The following is a 13,656-nucleotide window of genomic DNA, read 5'->3' as shown; positions in this document are numbered from 1 at the left end:
ACTTATCGGAAACAGATTAGAAATCATGTAAAAAATCCTTTGTGTTATGTTTACGTTTATAAGATTAAAGAAATAAATCACTTGTAGATGGATTTGCTTGGGTCCGCGGGAGGTCAGAATCGGATCTCCTATATATGTATGTAGGTATATATACATATAAAAGGAGCACTAAATTGCCATGTACCTCTTGCCTGAACAGGGTGATATCCGAAATTTGGAATTCCTGACATGCATCTAATAAATTCACTGGAAATTAACGTTCCCCCCAAAAGGTCCGGCAAAAGAAATAGCAGTTAAAATTAATTCTCAAAATTCGTTTTATATAATTAATATTTCATCAATTCTCATTTTGTCATTTTCTTACACAAAGTTAATCAGTGAACATCTTATATAGCAAGTGTTTAACATCCATACACATCAGGAGGTCATATATTCACACCGATGTTAATGCTCTACCCAAGCTCTCAAATATATACATATATTTGAAATGGGTTCGATTTTAGTGTGTATTTTTTGCGGCGGTGGCAGTTGTATTTACTGTAAATCTTAATGGTGACATGTCCCCTTTATTTCTACACCTATCTATAGACTATATCTAATTAGATGATCAATCTTGCAAGCCCCCGCTACGTCCACGCTTTTGCGGTGAACAGTACGAATTTGCCGGGCTACCTGTGCCACTGAAAGTCTTGTCCTGAGCACGCTTTAAATTTGGCGTGTTTGCGGGCGTCTGTAGTTTAGTTGTAGCAGGATCTACAAGAAGTTAAAAAATTTTAGGATACCATTTATTGGTGATGCAATAAAAATATATTTTTATATTTAAATCTTTAATTACCCTGCAGCCACCTAACTTGAGTCGCTGGTCCGTAACCCTTTTGGTTGCGCGCCGCAATCCGGAATATAATAGCTGGCTTATTCGAGCAATCCACATGTGCGTTAGAAAGCGAGGCGTTCGGCACTGTGCACTGATTGGCTGCACCTACGTATACTCGCACAAAAGCTAGTTGTGGAGACGTCAACGCCTTGTCCTTTGTCGTGGGCTTTACAGCCAGGTATACAGAGTACTCGACTATCTCTTTTGTTTTCTGTGCCGGAGGAGGCTCCCATGTTAAATGAGCGCCCTCCTTAACGTCCTTTGAAATCTTTATTGCCGATGGGGCACCTGGAAAGCCCGGCAAACAGGTTTTAAAACTGGATATCTGTAAGAAGGCATTTGGCAATAGATAAAATACAAATTTCAATCAATTAAATTAAAACAAACCTCTCCCCATTCACCACGGCCACATGAATTAATAGCAGCCAACCGAAAGCGATAAGCTGTTCCCGGATCTAAGCTGACACGTGGATATTGATTAAAGTCCGGTAAGTTATCGGCATCTAAACTTTCGAGAAGAGTATCGTTGAAATACTTTGAGTCAATATAGCTGGTAACTGTATGCGAGAGGTCTTTGAACACCCCCACTGTTTGCCATTTATCGTTATCGTTCTGTGAGGTGTTTTGCGCTGCAACGGCGATGGCGTTTTGCTGATCCTAAAAAGCAGTCGAAGTAAATTAATAAACAGATTGCTGTAAAGCACTTGTCAAGGTACAAACATTGGTTTGGGAATTGTCAGTAATTGCATTTGCTAGCTGTGTGCCACTACCCGATCGTTCAACCAAAATTTTGACCACTTGACTAGAGTTCATCGAAGCGGTAGCATCTGCCGTGGCTGCTTGCATCACAGCTGCTGAAGCTAATGCCTCCAAATGTGAGCCATCCACTAAAACGAGAAAATAACATGAATATCAAAGCAGTGCCATGTCACTGACGAATGGCTACAAACCATTTTGGTGTTGATGAGATATATGACCTTGACTGAAATCGCCATCTGTATCTCGAGCCCCGTCGGCCCCCGCCCCACGAGTAGTGGAGATGGCTGGATCCTTTCCGACTCCTGCGCTCCCCAAAACTGAAGTTTCCCCAGCTTTAATGTTTGTTAGTATAGTGGCGGCTTCAGTCTCAGACGTTGTCGGTCGGCTGCAGGTACTCTCCGATGATGAAGGTTTCGCCTTTAAAAAAAAAAAAAAATAATGAGAAATGCTGTCATATCCTCTTCAGAAAACACTAATTACCGTAAACTCAATGCTATTCATCTTATCTTCCCCGGATTCAGTGCTATTAACACTTTCGGTGCTTTCCGCCGGTGTTTCCCTGGCATCAGTAGTGCTGCTAACGCCGGTAATATCTTCAACAATGCCCACTTGTTGGTCTGTTATGCTTTGATTGTGATCGCTTGAGCCACTTGCAGATGACTGGCCTTCAGACCGGCCTGATGCTGACATTGACGTAGATGTGGCATTGTCGTCATTCACCCCCTCTTCAGATCTCCCTTGGGCTTCATGGGTAGGATGTTTTTGTAATAGATCGCCAGCACCATCCAACTGCTCTATTATATCGTCCATCGGATCAGTATCCGCTATATTCGTAATCGGAGCGCTCTTTTCGGCTACAGAATCCTTTTGTACCTGTACCTGTGCCGACTGCACAATCTTGGCTGGCACACTCTTGGTCGCCAATGTCAGTGCACGCGAACTGCCACCGGCATTAAAAATGTTAACGAAGCTTTTTCTGGCGCTAAGTGTCGTAGTAGAACCCACGTTGGTCGCACTTGTCCCTGGTAAAACCACTAGTTTATTTGAGTTACTTCCAGATCCAGCAACGCCTGCATTCGTGCTCATTACAGTGACCGGTTTTCCGCCTATATATAGTGCTGTCTTTTGCTGTAGAGGAGAGCTACTCACTTTCTGACCTGTCGCTAGTGATCCCGGTGCTGATGATATGTTGCGTATCATTTTGACGCCACTCTGGTTGGATATCACTGCTCGTTGCGCACCAATCGCCTGTAGTGTACTAGTGGTGGTCGACGTAGAGCCTACTATACTAACTATGCTTGCCCCCGTTCCTGTCCCAGCTGTGCTCATCACAGTGCTGGCAGGAACAGTTCGCAGACTGCCGCCAGTGGTAACAATAATGATCTGCTGGTTGCCCAGTTGCGTCCCCTGCTTGTTTGTTATAACGAAAGCGGGCTTTCCGCCCATTACGTTTGGCGTCACCTTGCCCATCTGCAGAATGTTTGAATTTTTCATGATTAATTTGCCGCCACTGGTCATTGCGTGGGGCGAAACAAGCTTCAGTACGTTTCCAGATACAATAGGTTTATTATGCTGGCTAGTAGACGTCGTCGATCCTGCCACTGATGAAGCTGTTGAACCAGCCGAAGACGCCGACTTTTGTGATCCTGAAGTAATCTTTAAGAAAAAATGTTCAATTACAAGTAATGTATTTTGGTTGGTAAGTTTCTTGCCTTACCTGAATCTGAGCGGAGCCAGCAGACAACTGCTGATTTGCAATCGAAAGACTCTGTGAAGTAGCGCCTTTGGCTATATTAAAGTTCATCTTTGGTAGTGTCTGAACCGTCATGCCGCCACTGCTCGTCTTAACAAACTGAAGCTGCACATTTGGGGCCAGGGTTAGCGGTTTTTGGATAAAGTACTGCTTTCCACCTATTGACGTTGTCGCCTGTCCCGTGTGCTGCGATTGAACAGCAGTGCTCGGTAGTGCTGTTTTTAATATATTAGTTGCAGCGCCTCCCCCAGTGCTATGTGTGGTTGCTATGCGCAGTGTCTGAGATGCAGTTACGTTGGGTACTAGGCGTAGGCTGCCACTTGAAGCCGAAGAACTAAGCACAACGTTCGATGGCATTGAACCAGACACGCGTACAGCCATAGTGTCACCGCCGCCTACTGTTGCTACTGCTGTTGTGGTGGAACCTGTTCTTGAAGGGGCTACACTGGGACGAAACTTTTGCAGCATGCCACTGCTACTACTGGTGGTGGCAGCATTACCTCCGACTGAAACCGCAGTACTGCTGATTATGGATATCTGCGGTTGCACACCGACCGTCGATGTTGGTACAGTAAAAGAAGTTCCGGCCACAGCTGTGACAGGTTTCACTTGAAATTGTGTGTTTGGTGATGCCGATTGTAGAACGTCAGTGAATCCCACGCTTGCCAGTGCGGATGCAGTCTTAGTCGCAGTTGATGGTGGTTGACCGACGGCTTCGGATGAGCTAGCAGCACCCACAGCATGTTGAAGCATTGAGCCCGGACTCTTTTCGAATTTCAATGAAGCAGCAGCAGCTTCGACTAACAATCGAGAGATGGGTTTCATTTGCAATTGTGTGTTTGGTGATGGAGATTGCGAAATGTCAGTGAAAGCCACGCTACCCGATACCGATGCAGGCTTAGTCGTAGTTGTTGCTGGCTGAACGGTTGCTTCGGATGCACTCGCAGCCCCCGCCGCATGATGCAGCACTGAAATTTGACTCTTTTCAAACTTTAATGAAGCAGCTGCAGCTTCGACTCCAACTGACGGTGTAATTTCGGAGCCATTTGCTGGGGGGGCTACTGTAGACGTTGTTCCATATTGCACCAGACTTTGAGCTGATTGCTTCGAGGTCGGATTTGCTGCTTGCTCTATTTTTTGAATCTGCAAAACATATGCGGCTGCAAAGGTGGTTGCAGTCCAAGAGAGCTCAAGAGCATGTGTGGATGCGCGCACAAGTGCCACTTTAACTGCGTAAAGAGGTTTCGTCACCTCCAAATACCATAGGTCTTTGCAGCAAACCTGTGAAGGAGAGTGTGTTGTATATCAATTAAAATTATATTCGAATGCAACGAGTTTCTTAAAACTTTAACAGGAGAATATCTCACCCTAACCTGGTTGTTCCATGCTTTGCGGTAGCCATCCCGTCCTGACCACACATACAGGCGACTTTGGATGCCAACTGCACAGTGGCCGGCACGAGCTCTTGGTACGTTTTCCTCCACAGTATCCAAGGTGACATTGTCCCAGGTCATAGTGTCTAAAAAAAATTAAAAATAATCAAAGTGCATTTAAAAAGACGGTCAGACAAAAATAGCTAGATTGAATCGGCTTGTCGTCTTAATCAGAATATATAGAATTATGTGTGTATATATTCTATATCTTTCTGATGGCTAAAAACATGTGATCAATTTTATAATGCCAGACATATTTTGACAATGGGATTCACTTATAATTCTTAATTAGACATATTGACTCTAAGGTTAAATTTGGCAAGGAAATAATAATAATAAGGAAAGACGTGGCTATAAAATACCGAGATGCACTTCAAAAATTAACATTAGAGAGACAGAAAACGTGTCTGAACATGTCGTCGGGCGCTGCGTAGCCACTGCAAATTGATTTGTTACTTTTGGCTATAATAATGATGCGATCTGATCGGCAATCTGATATGGTCATTCTCTATGATTGTGGGCGTAATTTTCTCGTTTTTTCAATATTGTGGATGCCACAGGTTTTCATCCTTTGTGGAGGCGGATGGTGGTGGGGCGAAATTTTGAAATACACATGTAACAGTGAGATCTGACAGGAGTGTGGATACCAAATTTGGTTGGTATTTTTTTTTTTTGGTATATTATAGTCTCTGAGATCTAAGCGCTCACTTTTTGCAATATGCGAAGACAACCATGAAACTTGTGTGTTAGAGAGAGACAGAGCGAGAAAGAATGAAATTATTTCCATCATTCTGGCTATAATAATAATTCAATCTGGCTCAGATTGCAGTCTAGAAGATATAGTTATTCTCTACGATTCTATTTGTTTTCTCGTATCTTTGAAATTGTGGATGCCACAGATTTTCGCCCTTTGTGTTTTCTTTTGAAATATACTTGTAACAGTGACATATCACAGAAGTCTAGCTCTATGTATACTTTATGTGGTCGGAAACGCTTCCTTCTGGACGTTACACACATCCATTTTCACCACAAATCTATTATACCCCTATACTCATTTTAAGTATTGGGTATAATAATAAAGTTAATTCGTTAAATTAGTTAACTGTTAATACATTTAGATTCTTTTATCGGGACAGAATTATATTCAAATAAGTCTTTATTGATTTTATAAAAAAAATTTGGGTAGTCATCGTCGCCCGAAATTTTATTTTTACAGATCTAAATGTATCTCACAGATACATACATATGACCATCACTTTTATTCTTGAAAAATAATATTTTTTGGTTGCTTTTGAAATTGTCATCCGTGTAATTTTATTAGATGTAGTACTACAGCCGCGACATTCGAGGCATAACATTTTCTGCGTGTAAATTCTGAACAAATCGCATCCCTCGCAAGGATCCCTTTTTATACCCGATACTCAAAATTAGTATTGGGGTATATTAGATTTGTGGTGAAAATGGATGTGTGTAACGTCCAGAAGGAATCATTTCCGACCCCATAAAGTATATATATTCTTGATCAGCATCAATAGCCGAGTCGATTGAGCCATGTCTGTCTGTCCGTCTGTCCGTCCCCTTCAGCGCCTAGTGCTGAAAGACTATAAGAGCTAGAGCAACGATGTTTTGGATCCAGAATTCTGTGATATGTCACTGCTACAAAAATATTTCAAAACTTCGCCCCGCCCACTTCCGCCCCCACAAAGGACGAAAATCTGTGGCATCCACATTTTTAAAGATACGATAAAACCAAAAACGCAGAATCGTAGAGAATGACCATATCTTTTAGACTGCAGAATCTGAATTGATAGTATTATTATTTTAGCCAGCATCAAGAAAACAATTTCATTTTTTCTCGCCCTGTCTCTCTCTAACACACAGGTAGCATAGGCGGCTTTGCTTAGAGTAAAACATTAGCGCCTAGATCTCAGAGACTATAAAAGCTAGAGCAACCAAATTTGGTATCCACACTCCTAAGATATCGGACCGAGACCGAGTTTGTTTCAAAATTTCGCCACACCCCCTTCCACCCCCGCAAAGGACGAAAATCTGGGGATATTCACAAATCTCAGAGACTATTCACGCTAGAGTAACCAAATTTGGTATCCGCACTCCTGTTAGATCTCACTATAAAACGTATATCTCAAAATTTCGCCATACCCCCTTCCGCCCACACAAAGGACGAAAATCTGTTGCATCCACAATATTGCAGATTCGAGAAAACTAAAAACGTAGAATCATAGATAACGACCATATCTATCAGATTGCTGATCTGGATCAGATCGGATCATTTTTATAGCCAAAAGAAACAAATCAATTTGCACTGGCTACGCAGCGCCCGACGTCACGCTCAGACTGATTTTCTGTCTCTCTCGCACGCACTCTTCGTCGTGTCGCTTAATATTAGCGGCGTCTGCCGGAGGAGAGCCATACTGACTTAGTATCGGGTATAACTGTAGAGTTGCGGTGTCCGCAGCAACTCACAACGTTCCCCCTCGTTTTCTATCAGATGGTAATTCTGCTTTCGGATCGGAGAAGCCCACAACCAGAATATGATTATATATATTTATTTTTTTGATACCAGTCTTTAGAAATAATTAAATGCATTAATTTTTTTTATTTATATTTAAAAAATTAATTTAATAATAAAACAAAATTTTGTTTAAAAGTTCAATACAAATGAGTTGCTGCTGCGACCGTAACTCTACATTTATACCTGATACATACTCAGTATGGCTATATTGAGCGACAATGAGTGTGTTCGGGAGATACAGAAAACGTGTCTGAACGTGTCGTCGGGCACTGCGTTGCAACTGCAAATTGATTTGTTACTTTTGGCTATAAAAATGATCCGATCGGCAATCTGGTAAATATGGTCATTCTCTATGATTGTGGGTTTAATTTCGTATTTATTTCGTATTCTCGTATTTTCAATATTGTGGATGCCACAGATTTTGAAATACACTTGAAACAGTGAGATCTAACAGAGGTGTGGATACTAAATTTGGTTGCTCTAGCTCCATAGCGGAAGGGGGTGGGACGAAATTATAGTCTCTGAGATCTAGGCGCCCATAGGGACGGACAGACGGACGGACGAACGGACGGACAGACGGACAGACAAACACACAGACATGGCTCAATCGACTCGGCTATTGATGCTGATCAAGAATATATATACTTTATGGGGTCGGAAACGCTTCCTTCTGGACGTTACATACATCCACACCCCTATAATAATTTTAAGTATCGGGTATACAAATTTCGATTTTATTTTATTTAAGCTATATTTGAATTAGCTAAGCTAAGTCTTAATTATTAAAGTTTTACTCTATTTATGGGCCTTAAAAGCTACCACAAAATGCAGGAGGTATGTATAGTAATGATTAGACCTCGGATTTTGCATATTTTTAAAGGATTAAGATAGAAAAATTCTGATGACTCGTACTCGCAGCACCTCCGATCCTCCGATCCCCCAGCCAAGTGCTTTTCAAATATAGTCAAAGGAAATCAATTGAACAAAAATTAATAATGAGCCCACGACTATGCTGATGAATAAAATATGCAAAATCCGAGGTCTAGTAATGATATAAAAACACTATATGTACGTACCCAAATCCAGGACCGCAAGCGTATTTGTACATTTCCATTCGCGCTCCGTTGTCGACTTGGAGTCGTTGATTACCAAGGGAACCCATCCGCCAAAAACATACATCTTATTGGCAATCATCGTTGAGCTATGTAATGAGCGCGGCAGTGGTGCCTGTCCGAGTGTGCGTGGTTTGGACCAAGTCATGGAATCTGACAATAAATAGTTCAAACGATACCATGAGAATCGTTAAGCAAGTGCTAATAAAATGAAGTGATATTACCAGTATCAAGCAACCACAAATCCCCCAAACGACAGCCACTCATTCCTCCATATATTAATAGATTCAATTTTCCAGTGTTTTTGCTGGAAAACGAAATTCCAGTGTGGGACTCGCGGGGTGGCGGACTATCGCCATATGTTTTTGGTATTATCCATTTACCATTGTGACTGTGAACTCCCCGTGTATCCAGTATGTACAAATCATTCAAATATCTAGTCAAATACAAAACAATTTGTTACAGAGTCCACATTCTAGCGAAACTACTATTTACTTTGGAATATTGTTTTTTGGGTCGTCTGATTCATTTGCAAGTCCACCAAAGAGAAAAATCTTTTCGCCAACCATTGTGAAACTGTGTCCCAAGCGTGGACACGGTGATAAGCCGTTGTCTGGAGATTCAGGGTACATTTTCCTCCACTCCCACTTGGTCGCTTGGAGCTCATAAAGCTCGTTTGAGTACTTTCCGTATTCAATCATTCCACCGAAAACAAACATCCGAGTTCCCTCAACAACAAACCCATAAGCAGCGCATCCATTAGGGACATCGCCTTTCAGCACTGGCACGTACCATTGATTCGTAACTGCAATGTGATGAAAGACACGACACGAAGTTTTAGTGAGAAAATGCATGTTTTTAAATTATGCTGAACTAAAAATACCTGTGTTATAAACATGTAATTCGTCAACGATTCCTTCATTTCCACCGCCAAAAACAACCATAAGCTCCTTTATGTTTATTGCACGATGGCCGTGTCTCGGACGCGGCTGTGGTCCTGTCGGATTAAGAACACGTTTCCACCGAAAGCCAGACAAGTTGGTGGCTACATTACTTTCTAAACTTTCCTCTGTATCCATATCATTTGCTGTTTGCCGCTCCGAATGCAATATTTGCTCCTTGTTTAGATCTTCGGATTCAGCTGATGTAGCTGTTGCTACTCCTCCTTTGGTTGGCCCCGCGAAATCTGAACTCTCCATGTCGTGGTATTTTCTTACCCTTTACACTATATAATTCTAATAATTGTAGAATGAAACGAAACAAGGATTCATTCTTTATCATAAAAAACCGCGAATTCACCTAAAAATAATCAAAATTTATTCAACATATGCATTATGTTTAATGTTATCAAAAATTTAGGAAGTCTGGCAGCATTTGGTATTTGTTTCAACATTGACTATTGCAGAAAAACTCGTACATATACATGGATGCACAATGAAAAAAAAACATATTTTCTTACAAATTTAATTGCTTCTGTAGGTATTTTCTCAGACTAAAAATACCAAAATATTTTTGATATACACTGAAAGCATCTATATGCGCACCAATTTATTTTCGCCTGGCAATGCTGCGAATGGACGCTTCGCACTTGGCCTGTTCATATTTTATGTGCGAACTGTTTACATATCACTTGCTTAATTTTCATATCTTTCAGTCTCTTACCAAACTCCTGATTCCAAGGATGCTAATAATGCATAACTTGTTTTAATACAACTCACTAAATAAACTCACTATTTAAAATGTGCAAAAAAGCCGAACGAACATACACCATACAACCATACAACGAAGCACTAGTGATGTCAATATATTTGATACATCGATATTTTAAAAAATATCGAAATATCCTTAAAACTATACCGAAATATACGTCACTATTTTCAAAATATACTGACGAATTATTTGTATTCAAGTTCCATCCTATTCCTCGTTTTTGATATTCGGTTGAATATTACTAGCTAGCTAGCAACCTCAACCCTGAACTTTATCCGATTGATGAATCAATTTCCTACAAGCAGGGCGAATTTGAAGTACGCCTTTTTACTCTGCGATGTACAAAATGCCGAGCAGTGTAGACGTTGTACAACCATTGTAACCTGCTACATTTTGCATTAGTTCGATAAACAACATATTCTCAGCTGATTTTAGTCCGATAGAGAGATTTAAAAATTCTTAAAAAGGACGATGTTACACAGAACAATATTCCCAATAATTTATAAATGGCAGCCAGTGGTGCAGCAATAATGTAAATCCGGTTCGTTTTTTTCACTGTACCCACTGTATCACCATATACGCACATGACATGTGCTCCCTCAAGGCAGCAGAATATCCAGCCTTTCTATCGCGTCATTTTTTCTTTCGCCTTATCTATCGCCCTGTCAATCTGTCGCGCTCTTGCTTGCATTAGGGCACGGGAAATTTAGCCGCCTGCCTTTGATTTTAGTCTTGATCTAGAAATCACTTCTTCAATCTTCAATCCGACAAAGTCTTGAACCGACCCCACCGCGTCTTCAATCGACACCGTCTTAAATCGGTCAAGTCCCGTATCGCTAAGTCTCCCTATTATAATCGCATTGATCTGGAATTCGTTATAATAAATAAATAAAAAATGCTAGTTGTTTTGATAAAAATATATATAGGTTAGGCCCTTAGTTATCCGGATAGGGCTATGAACCGTCGCGGAAGTGCCTATGGGATCTATAAGTCCTTGAGACTCGCGGTGTTTTTGGTATTGGCCAGTAGTTTCTGTGGCCATCTTGGAGCCATCTTCCAGTTATGCTAGCTGCGGGGCGCCCAGCTATTTTCTCCTTGCCCCTAAGAGGGCCGGACAGGTTCATCACATTTCCTTTGTAGCGTGCGCCGCAGCTAAACAGTGACCTGGGAGTATTCGCACTAACAGTATCACCGCTTGACTGTCGATGAATAGGTTGACCGCATCGTGTGGTCGTTCTTCAAGCAGAGCGACCTCTGTTGCTTTCCTGATGGCACAAACATGCGCCTGGGCTCCGCTCCAATTCCTCCGTCCATCTTGGAGCCGTCCGTATATATGTTGAGGTGCTCAGTTTGGTCCCTTCCCTTTTTCTAGTCTTCGGGCACATTGAACTATGACCGTACTAGTAGGCGGGAAAGAAAAGACTTCAGGGTGTGGAACAACTACAATTTCTACAATTCCGATATTTTCGTATATATTTCAAGTGTAAACTAGCTTAATGTAAAACTTATCATTCGCGAGAAGAGTGGTTCAACAGGCTGCGCGTGAAGTAGCTTCCACTGCACCGCCGTCATCTTCCCACTCTCGACGCTGCGATCAATTAAGGCCACAATGAAGTGTCTCTAGGCTTACTCGCCTTCGCCTTCGGCTGGAGGGTGGCCACCTTGGGCCCGCGTTGTCACTTGCTCGCTGGAGTGTTTTTGACAGCACTCTCTCTGCTCTCTGGATTGCTCCTCCCTGTGCCCGCCGGTGGTAGCAGTCACGCTTTCCACCGACGTTTGGGTTGACATCCCAACCCGCGTTTCCTCGTCCGTCCAAACAGAGCTGCTGAAATTTCTAAGGGATTCCAATACATATGTATGGCGCCAGTTTGAGTCGGGGTTTCACGTCTGTTAAAAAATCACACTGTTCCCCCGGGATATCCTCAGTGTGAGCCTATTAACCATACAATATACTGGAAATCTGAGTTTTATACTAAGTCAGCGCAAAAATGCAGAAAAATCAAAGTATTCCAACAAAAGTTTGTGATTATTTTTAAAGAAACAAAATATGTTAAAAGTATTAAAGAAAGCGGTCCGGATGCGACAAAACCATAAGCCTTATAATTCTCAACGTTCTTCCGCAAAATCAGGTATGAATACGGTTTTAATCCAAGTTTCTCTCCGCCTTATTCGGAGGACCCAAGAGACTTAAGACTTTAAGAGACTTAAATTAAAAAACAAACCACCACCGGCTTAAAAATAAGAAGTACCACACTGTAAATCATCAAAAACCGGGCGTCAGCTTAATGGGCACATTAGCTAGATATATATATTAGTTTCATGATATGGAAATAATAATAATATTATAGGTACTGATCTGGTAAGAATCTTTATTTACATGTGCAAGATAAACTATCTGGAAGTGTATGAAAATGTTTGTGCTACGCTACTTTATCGCAACGCCGCAGTGCAGTGCAGAATAACTGAGATAAGATAATGATAACCTAGACAAGCAGCTGTCAGAGTCTGTTCAAAGCTTCTACAAATAGCGGTGTCGATTAACAAAGTACTGCAGTCTTTCATATTCGCATGGAAGAGCATATTCGTCTTCGGTTTTTTTTCAGACTGGACTATATATTAAATATTAATTTATTAATTGGTGCTCTATTCTCCTTTTAAAAAATGTACGTAAATATTTTGGCGCGCAGCTCTACCGATTGGTTCTCTTCTTCGGTTTGATTCGGTATCTGTTCCCTACGTTTTATTTATTTTAGACACAACCCAATAAAACGAAGCCTTTAATATCAAATCTTGTAGAAAATTGATAAATTTATCGAATGAAATAATGTGTTCAGTGCTGTGTGTCCTATCTAGCTAGTGATATCAAACAGAATATTAAAATTCCGATCAGAGAAGGAGCCGCATAACCCATAGTCGTCCAGTGGGTATTTATATACGGGCACGAATATTATTAAGCTTGAAGAATTTTATCACAGTTCAGGTGAACAATATCGTGGTTTAAAAACAGTAATATTTTCCGCGTTTTAACTAAAGATTTTCGCTTGTTTAAATAGAGGCGGGTTAATTGGGCTATGTTTTCTTCATAAGTATTTTTTGGTATATTTTGAAAATGAGAAGGTATATTTCAGTATGTTTCTGAGGGTAACGTAAGACGCTGCCAGTTTAAACACCATGTCTAGCTCACACACCTTTAAAATTATTTTTTTTCAAAAATGTTTAAAAAAAAGTCTTGTCAAAAGTGGATAACGGAGGTTTTCCATACTGCACTTCCATTGGGCTTATATAAAAAAAACCGGTCAAACATTTTTCAAACGAACACTTCTCTCCCTCAGATGTCGCTTTTGGTAATTAGATAAAAATGTAGTTAATATGTAGCAACGGTGTTGTTAGTATGTAGGGAACATGTAATAACAACTAATTTGGTGGAAATGGTTGTTGACCCTTTGTGTTTAAACCATATGTTATAAACAATCCAATAAAGA

At 41.0% G+C, this 13,656-nt stretch overlaps 1 protein-coding gene across 3 annotated transcripts; it reads right to left on the bottom strand.

Annotated features, from left to right (window-relative positions):
* Nucleotides 1-303: 303 nt before the first annotated feature.
* On the bottom strand, nucleotides 304-9,749 carry LOC6601995 (host cell factor). 3 transcript variants are annotated; one of them, XM_026990958.1, is made up of 12 exons: nucleotides 9,348-9,749; nucleotides 8,960-9,269; nucleotides 8,689-8,900; nucleotides 8,429-8,617; nucleotides 4,754-4,905; nucleotides 3,351-4,667; nucleotides 2,114-3,289; nucleotides 1,825-2,050; nucleotides 1,595-1,761; nucleotides 1,262-1,531; nucleotides 836-1,199; nucleotides 304-753 (listed from the first exon to the last, which is right to left on the bottom strand). In XM_026990958.1, exons 1-12 carry the CDS (start codon nucleotides 9,661-9,663, stop codon nucleotides 608-610), a joined length of 4,845 nt encoding a protein of 1,614 aa, XP_026846759.1. In that variant the 5' UTR covers nucleotides 9,664-9,749; the 3' UTR covers nucleotides 304-607. The 3 variants fall into 3 exon arrangements, with proteins under 3 accessions (XP_026846759.1, XP_026846760.1, XP_026846762.1); XM_026990959.1 differs by having other exon boundaries at nucleotides 4,760-4,905; XM_026990961.1 differs by lacking the exons at nucleotides 8,429-8,617; nucleotides 8,689-8,900; nucleotides 8,960-9,269; nucleotides 9,348-9,749 and adding an exon at nucleotides 5,182-5,244 and having other exon boundaries at nucleotides 313-753.
* Nucleotides 9,750-13,656: the final 3,907 nt, after the last annotated feature.

Source organism: Drosophila persimilis, unplaced genomic scaffold (genome assembly GCF_003286085.1).
Source record: "Drosophila persimilis strain 14011-0111.01,24,50 unplaced genomic scaffold, DperRS2 tig00000652-arrow-arrow-pilon, whole genome shotgun sequence".
Lineage (NCBI taxonomy): Eukaryota > Metazoa > Arthropoda > Insecta > Diptera > Drosophilidae > Drosophila > Drosophila persimilis.
Note: the sequence above shows the minus strand (reverse complement) of the source record. Positions and strands in the feature narration are given on the sequence as shown.

Excerpts from the sequence above, each read along its gene's own strand:
- LOC6601995 (XM_026990958.1), bottom strand. The coding sequence starts at position 9,663 with ATGGAGAGTTCAGATTTCGCGGGGCCAACCAAAGGAGGAGTAGCAACA. Across the intron at positions 2,051-2,113 it reads TGAATAGCATTGAGTTTACG|GCGAAACCTTCATCATCGGA; the intron begins GTAATTAGTGTT and ends TTTTTTTTAAAG. Across the intron at positions 1,200-1,261 it reads GCCGTGGTGAATGGGGAGAG|ATATCCAGTTTTAAAACCTG; the intron begins GTTTGTTTTAAT and ends GCCTTCTTACAG.